The 20172-nt window shown below is 45.3% G+C and overlaps 1 protein-coding gene across 9 annotated transcripts in view; it reads right to left on the bottom strand.

The window, feature by feature from the left end:
- The window catches only part of PTBP3 (polypyrimidine tract binding protein 3), a 201191-nt gene that overhangs the window by 64980 nt on the left and 116039 nt on the right, over positions 1 to 20172 (bottom strand). For 5 of the 9 annotated variants that reach the window (XM_075593938.1, XM_075593921.1, XM_075593948.1 and 2 more), the window contains 3 exons: positions 14610 to 14685; positions 7417 to 7586; positions 2129 to 2275 (listed from right to left, as the gene is read on the bottom strand). In XM_075593938.1, coding sequence (XP_075450053.1) covers positions 2129 to 2275; positions 7417 to 7586; positions 14610 to 14634 — 342 coding nt within the window. In that variant the 5' untranslated portion in view covers positions 14635 to 14685. The remainder of the gene's footprint in view (positions 1 to 2128; positions 2276 to 7416; positions 7587 to 14609; positions 14686 to 20172) is intronic. The other 4 variants (XM_075593930.1, XM_075593985.1, XM_075593963.1 and 1 more) reach the window with 1 other exon arrangement.

Here is a 20172-nt window from a genome sequence, read left to right as displayed (position 1 = left end):
AAAGCAATTCATCATGGCTATTTAGGTTATATTAGCTTAGGATCATAGCAGGCGCTACATCATCCCTTGTTTATTTATATATATATATATATATATATATATATATATATATATATATATATATATATATATATATATATAGCAACTGTAAATATATATATATATTATATAAATATATAAGGAGAACTCTCAAAAGCTTGTCCTATGACATAAATTGTTAGTCCAAATAAAAAAGGAATCACCTAATACTGAACACACACACACACACACACACACACACACACACACACACACACACACACACACACACACACACTTTTAGTGCAGGGCACTCCTGCTATGGAAAGTGCAGAGATCTCAAGGTCGGGTGCACTGCTATATGCTAAGTAAGTATAAGTATTGTACACATCTGAAGAAGCCGGCACTTGAAGGTTCATGGTGCTAAAAATATATTTGAAAGAATGTTTAGACCAGCACACAAACAACTTCCTGAGTCCTCAGGGATTCTTGTGAAAAAAGGGGGTTACCTTTCTTATTATTTAAAAAACAAAAAACCTTTATATGCAAAATGTGTCCTGCTGATCAGAAGAAATTTGTCCTGATCAGTCTGAAGAAAAGGCAAGGAAGCCCTGAAACTAACGTTTCTGCCTGCAACAAGTATGTGCCTCATTTAGGTTTTTGGAATATTTTTGCAATCGTATTTACTTCTGATCAGGAAGACACATTTTGCATATAATGATGATTTAAAAAAAAAAAGGGGGGGGGAAGAGAACCCTTTTTGGAAGAATTCATGAGGAGTCGGCAAATTTGTGTATGTGTCTACTGCACACATGCTTTCAGACTTTCTGTACCCTGTGCTGCAGGTGCAAGACCTGTGCACCAAAGTAATACAACTAGTGTGAAAGTGGCGAGTGCAAGTTCTAATTGTGGGTGACGGGGGAGGGGGGATGACGGTGCTGGTTGGTGCTGCGGGGGGCCCGGCGGCTGATCACAGCAGTTGCCACCAGCCCCACTGCAGGCACCTGTCCCACAACGCTGCGCCCGACCTCCCTCTCGCGACGGAAGCTAAAGCCACTTTACTTCCGGCGCTGCCGATAGGGAGACCAGTGCCGGGTGCAGTTTTTTAAAAATATATATTAAATTAATGGGAACGGCCGCAGAGGGGGCCCGGGGCGCCAGTACCCTTTGTCCCCCTCTGTTGGCGGCCTTGTGTGTGTGTGTGTGTGTGTGTGTGTGTATACACACACACGTTTTTTTTTTTTTGTTCTATTTGACTGATGGGTAAACTCTTTTACATCTACCCTGATTTAAGTTAAAAATAAATAAATTTAAAAAAATTTAATTGTTTACCTTTTATTCATATTATTTTACATTTGTGTGCAGTTTGATTTGTTTTCCTTAATTTTGTTCACATTAAAATTAAATTTTTTACAAATTATAAGTATAAAGTGTATATCTATACACACGTATATATATTATATATTATATATATATGCAAATACAACTGTATGCTCATTTGCATGTCTTAGGCAGGTCTGCAACCCCGCCTTTCCCCATTATCACCCAGCATACAGCAAGGGATTCTGGGAAATGACATGCAAATGAGCACACAGTGTCACTTTTTGCCTCAAAAACCATTTTTAACATGGTTCCCTATAGGCTTAAGCTTGCTGCATGGTCACAGCTTTGAGCACAGCCAGGGTTAAGGTGCATACCCAGAAAACCACCCACAGACAGCTGTTTCGACCTTAATGGGTCTCATCAGTGTGGGGCTGATTTAACTGGGAATGCGAAGAGGCTATGGAATAGGGTATACCATAATACTGAGTTAAGTTATGGTGAGTAAAAACATATATATATATATTATATATACATATATATATATATATATAATGGATAGATGGATAGATAATGGATGCCTTGCGTTTAAATTTACAGTAAAAATAAAAAAAAGGAGCCCAATCTGTAAAACTACACTCGTTAGCAAAGCATAAAAACGCCCTATGACTTTTAGTCCTAGTAAATTAAATGTAAACTTTAATTTGGTCTCCTTCTGCTCTTCCAACAGTGTACAGGCTGGAACAGCAATGGTCTTGCCAACTTGTCCCTAAGAAAGCGGTGTACTTACAGCTTGATTAAGCAGGTTATCGGTCTTCAGTTCTCTGTGATTGGAATACTGAATGTAGATAGGCTGACTGCGCAGGTGAGGAGTGACGGGAGTGTAGTAGTTCACCATGGTGACAGCTGCTTCTTCTGAAGCCATTTCCAAGAAGGCCTGCAATCAACACGGAAAACATGGCCCTTTACAATCCAACCACACAACAACGATGGAATGATCTGTTTGGCATCAAACAGACCGTGTTTGCTTATAAATCCCATTAACTCAGATTATAGTCATGGCGTTCTAGATATTTACACTTTTCTTTCCTACATCAACGTCGCCCAAAAGGCGACAGCCAAAGGGTCTCGGCCGTTTGCTGATGTTTGGTAATGTTACGGCTGTTCTATTGCAATCGAAAACTCACCAACCGTCTCATCCCCTGCACCCTAAGTTTCAACTCACCCTGCCGCCTATAGATTGTAAGCTCCTTGAGACAGGGTCTCTTTCTAACACATTGCAGGCCTATCCTACTTCTAACACAATTTTAATGCTCTCTGTAAATGTTACTTATGCCCATAATCATATCTCTGCCTGTCCATGAAATGTGTAATTTGCATGTATAACCTTTGCTCATTTAATGTAACCATGTATCATAGCTCTGGCTTTTCCTGTCTGACTTGTGTAACAAAATAATTGTATTTAATTGTAGTTGTTCTCAAACGGACTGTAAAGTATTGCGGTGCCCCCTTAAGTGGAGGCGTGTTATTACTTAAAAAATTGACGATGACGATCAGAGAAATCTTTGTACACTCAGAATGGTTATTGGAAAAAGATTTACAGCTTTGATATACAAGGCGGCATGGTCGTGCTTTGGGGGAAAAAAAGGTAATTTTTACATTTGTTGTGGTAATTCAGGTTATTTAATTAATACAATCATTGTTTTGCACCCTCCCGGTGCTTTTTATTAGGACTATTTTGGTAAATGACACAGGAGAAGAAACACCAAGGTATTAATAACTAAACACAAAATACAGAAGTGCCTATACAATTCATTGGACATTAGCACTCTTATTTCATCATATTGCTTAGAATGGATACAATTAACCCTACGTTTGCGAGTTAGTTTCCCGGGAGGTGGTGAAATGGGAAGCTGGCGAGGAGTCAGACAAGCAGGGACATGGCCATTAGTAAACGAGGACTAAATTGATATCTCATGATGGGGTTGGAAATGGCCCATTACCAACCCCATCATGAGACATCAATCTAGTCCTCGTTTTCAAGTTAGATTTACAGCTCATACTTGTTCACAATAGTTTTTTATTTCTGTAAAAACAGCGGATATTTGGGAATCCCGGATTGCACTAGATTTTCATGATGATGATGCGGAGGAAGACTGGTGATACCAGGGACAATTAATTGTCAGCTTTGAGCATACAGTGATAAGAGTAATGTTGTACTGTAGTTAGTCTGTGGTAGTGACCCAGTCCCACCGGTTATGTAACTGAATAAAATCGATCCATTGCAGCTTAAACTAAGAGAAATGGTTTCCTTTTATATACAGGTACAGTAATCATGTCAACACATGAGGTGGTTGAGAATGGGAGTACCAAGGTGGGCTAACGCTTAGCACCATTTTGTGGATCTGGGCCTTGTTTGTTAATTCTACTGGTCGACCCTTGCAAGACAAGGAAAAAATGCAATTAGGAACAAAACAAGCAATTTAAGGTACAAGTGATCCAAACAGCAGCACATGAGAAAACGGACACTGTCGATCAGTGGTTTTCAACCTTTCCTCTATCGAGGCACTCGTAATACCCAGTTACCGAGGCACCCCTATAATAATGCCAACAGCTACACCCACAAATAAGGAAGTCACAGGAAAAAAACCAAAAACAGGGCAGACAGTCACAGCCAAAATCGGTATGTAGGAAACAACACAGCCCCATAGCAACGGCCCTGCATTCTCCCTAGAGATTCTATTGCAATTGTATCCAAGTTTTCATAGGCATCAAGAGATACATCAGAGAAGAAGTCTTCAACCACTCAGATTGTGGCTCATATTTACCAAGCAGTGCTATGTCAGAAGACACCTTCCCGGGCTTTAAATTGAAGGTTAATAAAATGTTGCTGTGGCCTTTACCACCGTGTTCCTGTGTCGTGTCACGTTATTTTGAGCCAGGTTATTTATTAATGCATGCGTACATATACTTTACAGCACAGTCTCCTGAGTGGCATGTAGGATGGCTTCGGACACCAGAAGGGCTCTTTTGACATATTAGCATGGACTACATATGGCCCTTAACCTATTAAACATGGCACTTCCATTGCTTTGGTCCGGGAAGGGACTGCACTTTAAGGTTGCATGAAACATCTTAAAAAGGCCTTGTGACAAGTTTGGTAAGTTTGGCGGTACCTGCTCATCAGGTTAGAAAAAAAGGAGCCTGAAGACATGTTAACTCTCTTTGGAGTCAGGTCTCATTTATTTTTAGTATCGGTGTTTCATAGACTTCAATGGAGTCTCACTGATAAGATTTTTCATTTTTCTGTTCAAGTACAAATTCTTCTCTCTCTCAAAAAATAAAAAAAAATAAAAATCGCACTGCTTTCGGCCCTTAAAAAAAGGACAACATCCTGAGTACTTGCCGCATTGACAGGACATCATTTTACCTAATAACAGTTCAGAAATCTACAGGTTCAAACAAATGTAGGGGGAGCAACACCTCATTAGGAAAATACGCAAAAATTAAAAAAAAAAAAAATTAAGAAGGATTCATATGGAAGAAAAACAGGTTTCTCCCAATCGGAGCAGACAGAAGGCTTCTGACTTTCAATGCTGAATAGATTGAATGTTTTCTTTTGACAATCTCCTAATTAATCCATTGTCAACAGCGGGCTGTGTGCTTAGTGTATATACTGCTTCACAGATCATTTCTGCACCAAATGTCCCTTCTCAAACGGGTTCAGAAGTAGTGACCTATAAATGGGAAGTTCCCTGTTAGTTAGTTTTTTTGCTGTAAGTAGAGTCAGCAGCACATTACTTTGCAACGTGGTTTCATTGTCCCCCTGGCAATAAAAACAAAAATCCAGTAGTAAAAACCTGTAATGTTTATTTGGCAACCAAACTGAGCCCCTGCAGCCGCAATGAGAGCGGCTTTAGCAGGGGCTCGCGCACGTATCAGCACGCTTGGGGAAGCGTGTCTGACGGCGTTTTGAAATTTCCCCGCTTGCCGGAGCGCAGGGCCGGTCACGTGAGCGGTTTGCCCAATGAGGGCGGAACAGCTCCGTGACATCACTGTCCCGCCCGCGGCCCTCCCCCTGATGGCGCGCTGTGTAAGGCCAGGGAAAGCACCGCTTTCCCTGAGCCTCAGCACTGGTTAAAGGCACTATGTCCCAGGCCTTAGGCTGAGGCCCCGGTATTTACAAACGATGATACTAAAAAAGAGAAGTATATGCTCTTATGGGAAAGGGAGCTAGGCCATAGGCTACAATGGGAAGACTGGCAAGAGATCTGGGAAGCGACTGCTACCAGCGCCTTGTGTATCACAATAAAAGAGAATGCCAACAAGCTGCTCTATCACTCTTATCTCACCCCGGCGAGGCTCCAAGCCATATACCAAACATCATCCCTTCTGTCCTGGAGAAACTCTGGTCAGAGAGGAACGATTTACCATATATGGCTGGACTGACCTAAGCTTACCCAACTATGGAGCAAAATCCTTAGCTACATACACACGCTCACAGTGATTACATAAACCCTCTCCCTCACTAATACTGGGAATGCTCCCCCCAAACCCTGATAAAGCACAGAACAAATTTATCTCCCAGATACTGCTAGCCACTCGGTGTGTTATTGCTAGGTCTTGGAAGAGCCCATCCTCTTCCACATTCCTCACCCTAAAAAAGTCAAATTCTCTCCGTTAGGGAGAAGGATATCTTAACAAGCTATATCAACAACTCCTGGATGAAATTTTGAAGAGTACCGGAACCATTGCTAGAACCAGGTACATATCAGCCACGTTTACACACTCTGACCTGTGGTTGTCTTGAACCACCCTACTGTTGTACCATAAATGTATGCGATCCGAGACCAGATGTACACCCGCTGTCTGTACATGAACCGCGCCCCCCTCTCCCCTTTCCGTTATGTCCTTTACCTTATTGTTTTCTCTTTCTATTCTTAAATTGTGCATGTTGAGCAACGTCAACAATTGCATAGAGAGAAAAATGTTTCTTGACCAACAAAAAATAAGTGTTAAAGTTCTCGCGTCACTCGGGCCAACAGGACGCTGTGACATCATCCGGTGCAGCTTCCTATTGGCCCACATGACCAGGACCTTTAAACAGCGCTGAGATACCGGGGCACACCCTATGGCGGTAAGTATCTCAGGAAGCAGGGGTTCCCGGAGTGGAAATTAATGGGGTCAGCTCCGTAGACCCTGTGCTACAATGCAATGTTTAAAAAAAAAAAAAAAAAAACGGTCCGCTTGGAATGCTGCTTTAAAGAAATATAAAATCTTTTGTAAAGAATTCTAGCAATTTTTTTAAATGTCAGTTTTTAGGGGTCAAACTGCACAGAAGATCGAAGCACGTACTTTTGGTCATTTTACCGTTTTTATCATCTATACCCAGTGTCGAATTTCCCATTAGGTCTGATAGGCCCCGACCTAGGGCAGTAAAACACAGAGGCCGCGCTCTCGGGCCTGATGGGAACTTCCTTACCTGCTGCCGTCTCCTTTCTGCAGCGCCAAATATCGCTGCGACGTTGCACGGCGTCTCTTTGCCATGGCTGATGGGAACTAGTGAGTTTCCAACAAGTTCAAATCTCTGTGTCATGTGGGTCAACACATCATCATCCGTTGTGGCTCCCTATTGAACGGCCATTAAACACCCCCCTGTAGAAACCAGGAAGTGATACAGATCACGTCACTGGTAAGTATCTCAGGAGCCGCTGGGTCCCCGGAGCAGAAATGAATGCCATTTAGCATCAGAGGACCACCCGTTTCCCATCCTGTGAAAAAGACGTAGTGGGTATTGTTGCTTTAAAAAGTTTATGTCACCGTTTTTTTAATCAATAAACTCACTTACATGAATGATCATCTTGTTTACAATAACCTTTATAGATATATCACAACTGGGCCACATACGGCTGAAGTACATTGTTAGTCGCCTTGAGCCCTAAGCGACGGGGAGCCTCATGACCGCCAGGGCTAGGCTATCCCTCCCTTTAATTCAATTTAAAGGAAGGAAGGAGGATGTAAAAGTAAAAGGTGATTTGGAAATAAATATATTATACACTTCGGAAAGTCTGTCATTACCTGGCTTTTTCCTTTTAACATCAAAAGATTGGTAACTTTGCCAAAAGGTAGTCCTAATGAGATGACCTCAGACTCTGTGACATCGTTTGGAACCTTGCGGATGTGGAGGACTCGTGAAGGGGAGCAGGGAGATCGGTCTCCTTTGAAGTTTTTGCTGTCGTTCCCATTAGCTGGGGGGGGGGGGGGAGAAAGAGAGGAAAACATTCATTTAAAGTTCATATTTTTGCAACACAAACATTTTTTTTCAAATGTACAAAGAAGGAATACACCAAGACCCTTTGTATATTATAATAATAATTTTAAAAAAAACCACCAGGAAGGTTTGAGGAGGTTCCTAGGCAGAATTATACACCCAGGACGTAATATATCATCTGCATGTAAAGAAGCCCAGGTCTATGAACACTATCAGATTAAGTAGTACTGCTGACCATATGCACCCCTTATCCCCATTGGATAATGTATCACTGGGGGTATTCAAATATAAGTAATCAAAGAACAAAAAGCAAAATATCATGTACTACAAAATTCTGTAAATACAAATATAGGATAAAGTATCTGTCTAAATTTAGCATTGGTTGATCTTGATGGACATATGTCCTTTTCAACATCATCTACTATGTAACCCGGCTGGGGGTCTCCCCATGTACTATAGGCCGGTTCCTATATGTACATTGTAACCATGATCGGGGTTTGTTCTTGCGTCTCACTCCATTGTTTTACTTTGCCTTAATTTTTGTTAGATTTAGTTATGCCCCATTTTTTGTTTCTGTTGTGTAACCACCCCCACCCCCTCCCCAATCCTGCTCATTCTACTAGGGCAGATCCTTAGATCTGAGCTGTTGGAACGGAAAAGGAGGAGTCATTCCCCTTCAATTCCCTTTCAATGAGGGAAGGTGGTCCGTGATCGGAGTGCTTGTGGGGCAGTGGTACTCTTTATTCCCCCCCCTCCCCCCACCACTCCTGCAATCAAAGGGTTAAAGCATTAGGAATAGTATATCCCACTACACTTCCATGGTTCTTTACTCGGGTCTAAAAGTGCTCGGTTACCAGACAGAACTTAAAGACTGCAGACCTCTGCCCACACAGTGAGAAATAAATATCTTTGTGTAGTGAAGGTTGGGGAGAATAGACCAAAAAGAGCACAAACCTTCTTGAAGCTGCAATGCCATGTGTCAGATTTCCAATAGCATTTCCCATATGCTTTTGCTGCACTCTCTGGCCTATCTGACCTAAGGGGAATGGCCTTGCCTGTGTGATCGCCTCCTTTCTGCCGCCCTCCTGCTCCTTTGGCATCCCAGCGTCAAATGACTCTGCGCACCGCACAAATGTGGCGTCACATGGCGTCGCGCCGTCAAATGATGTTGCGTTTCCAATGGCAACGCACCGCCGCGAGACGTCACATCTGTGACGTCCGCTGCGTCATTTGACGCTGCAATGCCAAAGAAGCAGGAGGGCGGCAGAAAGGAGGCGGCCACACAGGCAAGTGCCTAGGGACGGCGGATTCTGAAATCCGCCGCTGAATGCTATGCATTCCCAAGTAGGTGTAGCTCAGTGGAAATGTCACTGCCTTTCAGTCACTATTCAGTCACTACCTGTGCTTCAGGAACTAAAATTAGATCTTAAGCTGTAAAAATTCTAAGTACAGTGCTGTGCATACGGTCTCTGTATTATTAAAAGTGTATAGCAGGGTTTTGTTGCCACTGCAAAATGCAATGACAGAATAACTACAATTGAAACCATAGAGTGGAGAAGAAACGGGCAGATGAGAGTATACGAATAAATACATATACAAAACGAAATGCTGAATTATAAACTTATTTTATTAGTCGTTGCAAGAAATGCAATTGCTTCGCGTTTCCTCCCCACATTAGCTGCCATGTCAATAAAAAGTTTGTTTGTGGGATTTTTTCATCTACGGTTTTAAATAAAATTACAGATTTATTATAAAATCAGATTACCACCTTTCGGTAAAAAAAGAAGAAAAAAGGGCCCATTGTGCTCGTTATCTAATGCAGGGGGCTCCACTCCAGTCCTCAAGCCCCTCCCCGCCCCCACCCCCCCTACGGATCAGGTTTTCAGGATATCCCTGCTTAAGCACAGGTGGCTCAATCAGTCCCTGCTTCAGCGCAGGGGGTTCAATCACAGGCTCAGTCGGGATATCCTGAAAACCTGACCAGTTGGGGGGCTTGAGGACTGAAGTTGAGCACCCTTGTTCTAATAGTGCAGGGGAAAAAGAATTACGAAATTCTGTGACAGAACTAGAACCATAACAAAGACTGACCCTCCCCACCCCACACACACACACACACGTTAAAGCCAAACAGTAAGGCTCAGAACCTAAGGGTGCTAAGCTTAAGCACACCTTTACTCCCCCATTCATATGAATCGTGATGATGTTTAGCGCTCTTTTGTGGAAAATTCACTTCAGACTGTTCCCTCCTGCAATCTGTGGCTTTCCTACTACTAGTAAAGAGAGAGAGAGAGATAATCTCTCCATCTATAGAGAGAGATACATATATACACCACACAGTATCACTATATAGATTATGAAAGCTTTATGATTTGGTCCAATATATCAAAAAGTTTGAGAACCCCTTCTTGAGACCATACACTCAGAGTCAAATACATCAAAAAAATTATCACTTTTTACACTATCAATTTCCAAGTGCTAAATCAACAGCGACAACCTCCCCAGCTGCAGCCTGTACAGTAAAAATGCCACCTTTTCACCAAATGTCTGAAAGCAAATCGGGAATAGTTTGAAAGTAATTTGAATATATTTGCCAATATATTCAGGCCTAGACATGAGAATGGCAAAACTCTGCGCAGTGAGTCTTCTAAAGATAAAAACTATTATTCAACACACATGAAAATTATTCCGAGAGGAAAACTCTCTCTTCTTTACATAATGATATAAAACGGTATCAAACGTTGACAAATCATCTTGGCTTTAAAATGTGCAAGACAGTATTACCATCCTACTTCCCTTCTTCGCAAAGTCTACCTGCATTCATATTACACCCTTGAGCTAGAATGCATTCATTTTAATTAATGTTCGTATCTCTGTGGGTAAACAAATCTGCTTTTCCACCAGGGCCACTTGACTCCTTTGACGGGAAATTGAAACCATGCAAGGTCTGTGCGGTCATGCCAGTGGGAAAAGGGTCATAGTGACCTCTACTGCAATATTGCCATCAGCTGAATACCTCAAGCAGCAATACTAACATTAATATTTATAGTGTAATTCCCCCCCCTCCCGGGATATATTGGGCAGGTGAGGAGTTAAATCCCCTTAAAGCTGCGCCCATAGAACGTGAAGCAGCGCTGAGCCGTGCGGACGCTGATACTCACCTGATCAAGCATGAGCGATTTCATGCCCATGCAGGCGAGCCAGCGTCCGCGATCGGGAGGCGGGGGGAGGCAGAGGGAGGCGGGGCAGTGACGTCGCTGGGCCAATCGCCCGTGTCGCACCGACGTCAACGTCACGGCGCCGTGACGTTGACGCTGCTTCGCGCTGATTGGATGTTTTCAGCCGACAGCGCGCTGAAAAAGAGCTTGGCTGTCGGCTGAAAAATCCAACTCGTCAGCACGCCTGCGGACGCTCGCGTTAGCCCCCTCTAAAGACATCCTCATGGAGGATGCCGGGGCTCAGCGCGGAGCGTCCGCACGGCTCAGCACGGCCTGTCCTTCTATGGACGTGGCCTAAGAGTTAACTGTATGGGTTGCTGCAAAGTACTTGTCCATATTTTTTGCAAAGTTGCTCAGCATGATATTAGGTGTTCATCCCGTCGATTAGTATAGGACACCAAGTATACTTCTAGCTCCACCCACCTTCTAGAAGGTGCCTAGCCTGTCACCTGGTATAGAATGACTTTTCAGAATCCAAACTACTCCCCCTGTAGGCATGGTGACCAGTGATGTCACTGGTAGATATAAATAGGAGGGGGATTAGGAGTCCACCCACAGATCCCCAGAGGAGGTGGTAACACCTGTAAATATATAAGTACACAGTTAAGTAATAAGGTAGTCTAGGGTAGCAGCCCCTATGTTGTTTTGATAGATGGGCTCCCTAGAAATGTAGGCAGTACAAGCTCCTAGAGGGGAGGCCTGTGACCCCATAAATTGCCCAATCTGTAGCTCTGGGACTATTCTGCTAGACAAACAGGTAGACACTGAAAGCTTGTCCCTGTGGTGAGCACTCCCAAGGGAATGAAGTAGGCTAGGCCAGCGGTGCGCAAACTGGGGGGCGCGCAAGATTATTTAGGGTGGATGCAGGCTGCGTGCGGCGAAACATAGGGGCGGGCAGAGCTGTGCACGGGCGGCCAAGCTCTGTGCTGCTGCTTCTCTGTGGCTTGTTGTGGGGCTTATCTCTGCACACAGATATCCCCTTCTCCTCCAGTCTGTTTCCCCACCGGAGCATGCTTAGTACTCCGCAGGTGAAAGTGTATTATGACTTATGAGTGTGTGTGTGTGTGTGTGTGTGTGTGTGTGTGTGTGTGTGTGTGTGTGTGTGTGTGTGTGTGTGTGTGTGTGTGTGTGTGTGTGTGTGTATTTTGATTTAGTATGTGTGCTGTGTGTGTGGGTGTTGAGATTGAGTTTGTGTGTTGTGTGTGTGTTGCCTGTGATTGTGTGTGTGTTTTGCCTGTGTTGGTTGTGATTGTGTGTGTCTGTGTTGGTTGTGATTGTGTGTGTCTGTCTGTGTGTGTGTGTGTTGTGACTGAGTATGTGTGCTGTGTCTGTGTTGTGATTGTGTGTGTGTGGGAAATGTTATGATTGAATGCAGCGGTGCGCAAACCGAGGGAAGCGCAAGATTATTTAGGGGGGGCGCAGGCGGCGAGCAGCGAAACCTGGCCGGCAGACGCTGTGCGCGGGAGGGCGAAAAAGGTGTGCGCGGGAGGGCAGGTGAAGCCTGGTGTGCGCGGGAGGGCAGGTGAAGCCTGGTGTGCACGGGAGGGCAGGTGAAGCCTGGTGTGCGCGGGAGGGCAGGTGAAGCCTGGTGTGCGCGGGAGGGCAGGTGAAGAAGCTGTGTGCGGGTGGGCAGGTGAAGAAGCTGTGTGCGGGTGGGCAGGTGAAGAAGCTGTGTGCGGGCGGCCGAACAGGATAGTGCAGGTGGCGGCCACATGATGGTGTGTGTGCACGCGCGAGGGCTTTCGGAGGTACGGGGGAGGAGACAGCCCCAGTGCTGTGATGTTAAACGCCCCTCCTTCCGGTGTCTGCCCTGCAAGAGTGCTGTGTTCCTGCTCTCCACTGGGAACCTGCTTCGCTGCGATCCTCTGCAAGTGAAAAGGTAGGCTGCCACTATATCAATCATACTATGAATGTACAGAAATAATTTAAAAAAAAAGTGAAAACACAACATTGAAAACGGAAATAAATAAATAAATACATAATACTGTAGGTAGGAGTTTGGATGATACTGGGGACAGCAAGCCAAAGAGCAAAAGAGCAGGGAGAATAAAAAGGCAAATGGGAGAAGGAAAAAAGGAAGCGGGAAGGGAAAATAAAGGGGGGTGGGGGGGAGTGGGAAGGGAGGTAGCAAAGAGGTGGATGAATGACCACCACCGTCCCAAAAGAATTGCCTTTGTGCACGTACGCTCTTCCAAGCTTGGCGCTTAGAGAGACAAACAAAATTGACTTTGAAGCGCCCTCAGCAGCAGTCAATACACACACACACACACACAAAAATAGCCCCGGTCCACGCTTGCAAAATTATGCAGGACACCCTGTGCTCATGCTTGGAGAGTTGGTGATGTCACTGTTCTCAGCGGCAGCGTGGATGCAGCGTGGATGCAGCTTAGGCTGCGTCCCCGCTAGCGCTGAGCGGGCGGTGCTTGCGGCGGTTACTTACATATATAGATATATGCAAGTCCCCACTCACGCTGTGCACGCGCGGGCACACACGCTCACCCGCGGTAGGCGCTTAGATAAACAAAAAAATATATACTTTCCCGCTCGCTCAACTACCCACAATGCCCCACCCTGCACGCGCGTGCGTGTAAATGCAGGACACCCGGTGCTCATGCTTGCAGTGCTCTCCAAGCATGAGCGCGCTCAGCGCCAGCGGGTACTCAGCCTAATTTTGCAAGCGCGAGCTGTTGAAATATGTAAGTATTTAGACATATTTTTTATTTACATTTTATACCGTTTAATAAAGGTTTTTTTTTTTTCATGTGATTTTGATTACATCAGGCAGGGGGGCCAGAGAAATGTAATGGATAAAAAGGGGGGCTCGGCCGAAAAAGTTTGCTCACCCCTGGTAGGCTATCCCTGTGGTGAGCATCCCCAAGGGAATGAAGTAGGCCAGTACAAGTGGACCATGCTCTCTGTTACCTCATTCATGAAACACTAGATGGGATATTCAGCTTAGCCCTAGCAGAGACCCTGAAAGAAGATAGTAATATAGTACCAAGAGAAGAACCATCATAAATGTATCGTTTATGTAACCAGTTCAAAGATATGCCTCTCCAGGGATGCAGTCATGCAACTGGAGAAGAAAGTGTAACCTATAAATCATCAATAAAGCCTGTCCTGTTTTTAACTACAAAGTTCCTGGCGCCCATATTTAACACCTATATATACGCCCAGCCTGCGCAGATTAGCAGCCCTGACAAAAGTAAAGCACCTAGAGTGGCTAAATACACAGAAATCTATGTAAGCTCCCTTACAGCCGGGCAGGGGGGGTTACACTTGCATCTGAAAAGCGTTTCTTCTCAATCGTGACTGTACTGTTCCAACTCCGGGATCCCTGCACTTCAGCAGATATTCTGCAGCTTTCTCCCTATTCATTGGCGTGTGAGCAAATGTTTGCTGCCTTTATATTAAGTCTCCTGAAAAATGAAGGTGCTGAGGAACTGATACAAATAGCGGTTAAACCTGGGTATCTCCAATAGGCAAAACTAGGGCAGATATGATTTGGAAAACAAACCAGCTTAGGTATGGTCAGGTAATATCTTCGGATCCTGCTCAACATGCCGTGGAAACGCCTTCCCAGTGCCAGAGAACATGTTTATTCTAGTCTTTTAAACTGAGCTGATCTGTTCGCCAGCACGTGAAGGACGGCTTCACAGTATGTTACATACGAAGCCTTACTCTCTGCACTATTGGAAACATGCAAGCTGTAATGAGAAATTGTGATTTCAGTTGGAGACCAGCAAAGCACCGCACGCTGGCTCTTAAAGACTTTCTCACTGTACCTGTAGCTGGAGTGGAATGGCTCATGGTAAAAGGCCCGTTAGCGATACCAGAAGAGAGAAGCTCGTCAGATCCCCGCTAAAAAAATAAAACAGTGTATATCAGTAAGGTCCAATTGTAATGGAAAGAAGAAAAAAAAACATCCTGAATTGACTGTAATTAGCTCAGATACACCTGTGTTATGGCAAATGGCAGCAGTACACACTTACTTGGCCACATACCTCAGAATACTATATTGGATTACATAATTAAAAGCCACCTGACTTGATGTGGAACCACTTAATCTGTTGACTGCAAAGTTTAGAAGACCCCACATGGAATGAAGGGTACCTAAAAAAAAAAATAAGTGAGGTACGGGTACTGTATCTCCCCGTTCAAAAATTCCCAGGGTCCTTCAGACATGTCAAAAAAAGCACAACCTAAACAGTAATAAGAGAATGCTAAATCTGTGTGCGACCCCAGGTAAAGACCACTGCAGAGGACATGTTCTAAATGTGCTTTTTGTTGAATATGTCTTCCTTTTCATATTCGTGTGTGCTGCTATTCAATCTTCATGCCTCTAGTTCGCCCGTCTATTATATGGAAGCGTTCAAAAGAGGTCTCTACCAAATAGTGGTTTGGTCATGGTAGCTCTCAGGTCTGTCATGTTGCTGCCCGCGATATTTAAGTGCTTTATCTCCAAATACCAAAACAATATGCCAGGGCATAATGTCACATTTAACGTGGTTGCATACTGTACCAATTACTTAAGTGGCCAAAATGATGGTAGTGTTTTAATACACAGCAAGATGGACAACATTGCCTCTCCTGGTCACTAGGTCAGATCTGTACGTAATGATTGTTGGTATGCTATATCCAGAACTGGAAAACCACCACCATTTAGAAGCATTTCCTTAGTTGAGGCTAGGAGTTTTGTCTGGCGTCTTCCATCTAACGGAATTCTGGATCCTTTTTATGCTAGGGCTTCAATACACCAGCCATATTAGATGACCGTTTTACCTAAAAACATATATGCAACTCCCTTCTGCCGAGGTATAGAAGTTTGTGGCTTCTCTTCATCTCTATGGACAGCTGTAATCATCATTAAACCTTCAAAGCAATGGACTAATAACCACAAACTGTTCCACAACAGAACACAAACTAGCTCAGGTGCAAGAATTACACCGCCCAATAAAATACTCAAAATTGTGGTGTGACTCAAAATATACCAACAAAGATGCAACAAAGAAATGGAATAGCACTCTTTGCTACCGCCTTAAGAGCATCATTGATTCACTTTCTGTTGAACCTTGTTTGAATATACCAAAGAGTTTGACAATTCACATTTTAGGGATGAGGTATAAAAAAAAGCTATGGAGACTATGGTTTGACTCCCACTTAACATTCGGGATGCACATTAATACCCTGATCACCAAGACCTATGCCAAACTAGGGGTACTCTACAGCAGCGGTGCGCAAACTGGGGGGCGCAAGATTGTTTAGGGGGGGCGCAGGAAGCAGCGGCGATTTTGCCAGGAGCAGAGGGAAAAAAGCCGTCTGCAGCTGCAATTTTTCTTTTGGCCATTAGGTGGCGCTGTGCTGCCCTGTGCTACAGTACACAGCAGCATCTCGTTGCTTCCTGCATCAGCGACATGGGGAGAGGGGGTGAGTGAGACTGGCACATGGGGGGAGTGAGACTGGGACATGGGGTGAGTGAGACTGGGACATGGGGGAGTGAGACTGGCACATGGGGGGAGTGAGACTGGGACGGGGGGGGGTGAGACTGGGACATGGGGGGGGGGTGAGACTGGGACATGGGGGGGGGTGAGACTGGGAAATGGGGGGGAGTGAGACTGGGACATGGGGGGGAGTGAGACTGGGACATGGGGGGGGAGTGAGACTGGGACATGGGGGAGTGAGACTGGCACATGGGGGGGGGAGTGAGACTGGCACATGGGGGGGGAGTGAGACTGGCACATGGGGGGGGAGTGAGACTGGCACATGGGGGGGGAGTGAGACTGGCACATGGGGGGGAGTGAGACTGGGACATGGGGGGGGGAGTGAGACAGGGACATGGGGGGGGAGTGAGACTGGGACATGGGGGGGGAGTGAGACTGGGACATGGGGGGGGGGAGTGAGACAGGGACATGGGGGGGGGGAGTGAGACTGGGACATGGGGGGGAGTGAGACTGGGACATGGGGGGGGGAGTGAGACTGGGACATGGGGGGGGAGTGAGACTGGGACATGGGGGGGGGGTGAGACTGGGACATGGGGGGGGGGAGTGAGACTGGGACATGGGGGGGGGAGTGAGACTGGGACATGGGGGGGGAGTGAGACTGGGACATGGTGGGGAGTGAGACTGGGACATGGGGGGGAGTGAGACTGGGACATGGGGGGGGAGTGAGACTGGGACATGGGGGGGGAGTGAGACTGGGACATGGGGGGGGAGTGAGACTGGGACATGGGGGGGGGAGTGAGACTGGGACATGGGGGGGGGAGTGAGACTGGGACATGTGGGGGGGGACTGGGACATGTGGGGGGAGTGAGACTGGGACATGGGGGGGGAGTGAGACTGGGACATGGGGGGAGTGAGATTGGGACATGGGGGGGGGGAGTGAGACTGGGACATGGGGGGGTGGGAGAGTGAGACTGGGACATGGGGGAGTGAGTGTGAGACTGGGACATGGGGGAGTGAGTGTGAGACTGAGGCATGGGGAGGGTGTGAGTGACATGAGGGGGTGAGAGTGTGAGATGGGGAGGGGGGTGAGAGTGAGTGTGACATGGGGAGGGGGGGTGAAAGAGCTACATGGGGATGGGGATGAGAGAGACATTGGTGGGAGGGAGGGAGACACTGGCAGGAGGGAGAGAGACACACAATGGCTGGAGGGAGAGTGTGAGAGAGACACCGGGTGGAGGGAGAAACAATAGCTGGTTGGAGAGTGCAAGAGAGACACTGGGGGGAGGGAGAGGCAATGGCTGGAAGGAGAGTGAGAGACAATGGAGGGAGGGAGACACTAGGGGGAGGGAGAAAGAGAGAGAGACACACAGGGGGAGGGAAAGAGAGTGGGGGGAGACACTGAGGGGAGGGATAGAGAGGGACTGGAGGGGGAGTGTGAAATACAGGGAGTTGGAGAGACTGGAAGAGGAGTGTGAGACTGGAAGAGGGGAGAGAGTGAGAGACAATGGGGGGAGGGAGAAAGAGACACACACTGGGGGGAGGGAAAGAGAGTGTGGGGGAGGGGGAGACACTGAGGGGAGGAATAGAGAGGGACTGGAGGGGGAGTGAGAAATACAGGGAGAGACTGGAAGAGGTTAGAGAGGTCCTGAGGTGTTCTAATGTGGCGGGAAGAGAGAGATTAATAATACAGCAGAAATGGGAACGCTATTAGACAAATATTATAATATTTATTTTTAAGTTATGTAATTTGTGCTATAAATACTTTTTTGTAGATGCGTGGCGGGGGCGTTACAAAGCTGGTTCGCACTGACGTCATGCACTGCACATGCACTAACGTCATGTGATTTTGATTACATCAGGCGGGGGGGGCCCGAGAAATTTCATGGATGAAAAGGGGGGCTTGGCATAAAAAGTTTGCTCACCCCTGCTCTACAGGAACAAATCCTCCCTAAGTCTCCTGGTCAGAAAACGTATCGCACAGCAGATGCTAATGCCAATTATTGACTATGGAGACATAGTATATGGCTCAGCACCTCAAACCCACCTTAGCAAACTTGACACCCTCTACAACTCAATTTGTCGTTTTGTTCTCCAATGCAACTACAACACACATCACTGCGAAATGCTCAAAGAACTAGATTGGTCATCACTCGAGTCTAGGCGCAAAGTTCATCTTTCCTGTCTTGCCTTCAAATTCTTTATGGGCAAGCTACCCAGCTACCTGAACAAGCTCCTCACCCTTACCACATGCAGCACTTATCATCTGAGATCTGACTCCAAAAGACTGTTCATGGTCCCAAGGCTCAACAAAGTATCCGGCCGCATCTCCTTCGCTTACCGTGCACCCCAAAACTGGAACAACCTACCGGAGACTCTTACATCCACCACCAGTCTAAGTTCTTTCAAATCTAAGGCTGTCACACATTTTAATGTGGTCTGTAATTGTTTCATACGCCCATAATACAAATTATCTTTAACTGTGCATGCAATGTCTTGTATATAATGTATACCCTGTTCATTATGTAACTGTATTTGTAAACATGTATTATTTCTCTTAACTCTGTGCCCAGGAAATACTTGAAAACGAGAGGTAACTCTCAATGTATTACTTCCTGGTAAAATATTTTATAAATAAATAAATAAATAAATAAATATGGTAAGGAATAATTGTTTTGAGCGCATACAAACAGCCTATCTGCAGAAATGGAAGTTTCTTAGTGGACATGTGAAGACGTTGCCCGTTTGAAATCCTTCGTTGTCAGAGTTGCAAGAAATGCAGGCGTTAGACAGAAGGGCATTTCAACGCCACCTGTGAATACAGTTGAGCCAAAGTTCACCCCCATCAGACTGCAGCTTTGGGGTCTTTATCTTAAACTCCCAAAAAGAACATGAATAGACGGCCTTTCTATTCTGCTATATACTTAGTCTAGCAGGTATGCAAAAAAAAAAAAAGGAGAGGCACGGGGGAAAATAAAAACAAACAAACAAACAAAAAAAAAATACTGTTCCTCTTAGTGCTCGCCAGAACATGATCATACTAGGTCTGGATAATTATGATGCATTTTGGCTTCGTTTTTACGGTCTGTGAACCAGCCGAGTCATCGGTACCAGCATCATTTCTATGTGTGCTTTTACCTCTCCTCAAATGCTTCGCTATATGAAGGGCAAGATGCAGGAAATCAAAGCACTGCAATAAATATTCAGAACATATATAGTGTCTATATTTTTTCGGCATAGAAATCACTCAGCTTAAATGAAATGAAGTTGGTGCTCCTCTGGGATACGTACACAGAATATACTACACAAAGAAAAAAGTTATCCCAGTTGCGTGCAGTCAGACTTCAGAAATTGATTAAAAGTTAATTTGCAACAAATACACCATCACTTTTTAAAGTCTGAGTGCAACTGGGATAACTTTTTCTTTGTGTTGTATTTTTAGAAATCAATATGCATTAGAGCTTATTCATTAAACCAGCTGTGCGCAAAGTGGGGGTGGGGGGGGAGATTTTTTTGGGGGATCGCGTGAGGCCTCTGCAACTCTATTGCTTACCTTGACTCTGCCGGTGTCACTCGTGTCCATGGCAACAGGTCATGTGACATGACGCGCGTCATTTGACGCCGCATCAAGGTAAGGGAGTGGGCGCGAGCACCAGCGGAGGGAAGGCAGGGGGGGCACAGCTGCAAAGTTTGCGCTCCCCTGCATTAAAACTATAATAATGCTGATTAACTATCACAGTTAAGAAATAAATCACCATTCAGTCAAGAGACACGGCTCCATTAATGCCTTTAAAAAAAAAAAAACCTACACTGCAGCCATATTTTAAACGACAAAGAAAAAAAAGAAAACGACAGTAGAAAAATTAAAAAAAAGTTTATTAAAAAAAAAAAAAAAAAGGCTGGTCGAAAA

This window comes from Ascaphus truei, chromosome 1, assembly GCF_040206685.1.
Source record: "Ascaphus truei isolate aAscTru1 chromosome 1, aAscTru1.hap1, whole genome shotgun sequence".
NCBI lineage: Eukaryota > Metazoa > Chordata > Amphibia > Anura > Ascaphidae > Ascaphus > Ascaphus truei.
The sequence above is the reverse complement of the archived record's forward strand: the minus strand, read 5'-3'. Positions and strand labels throughout refer to the sequence as shown.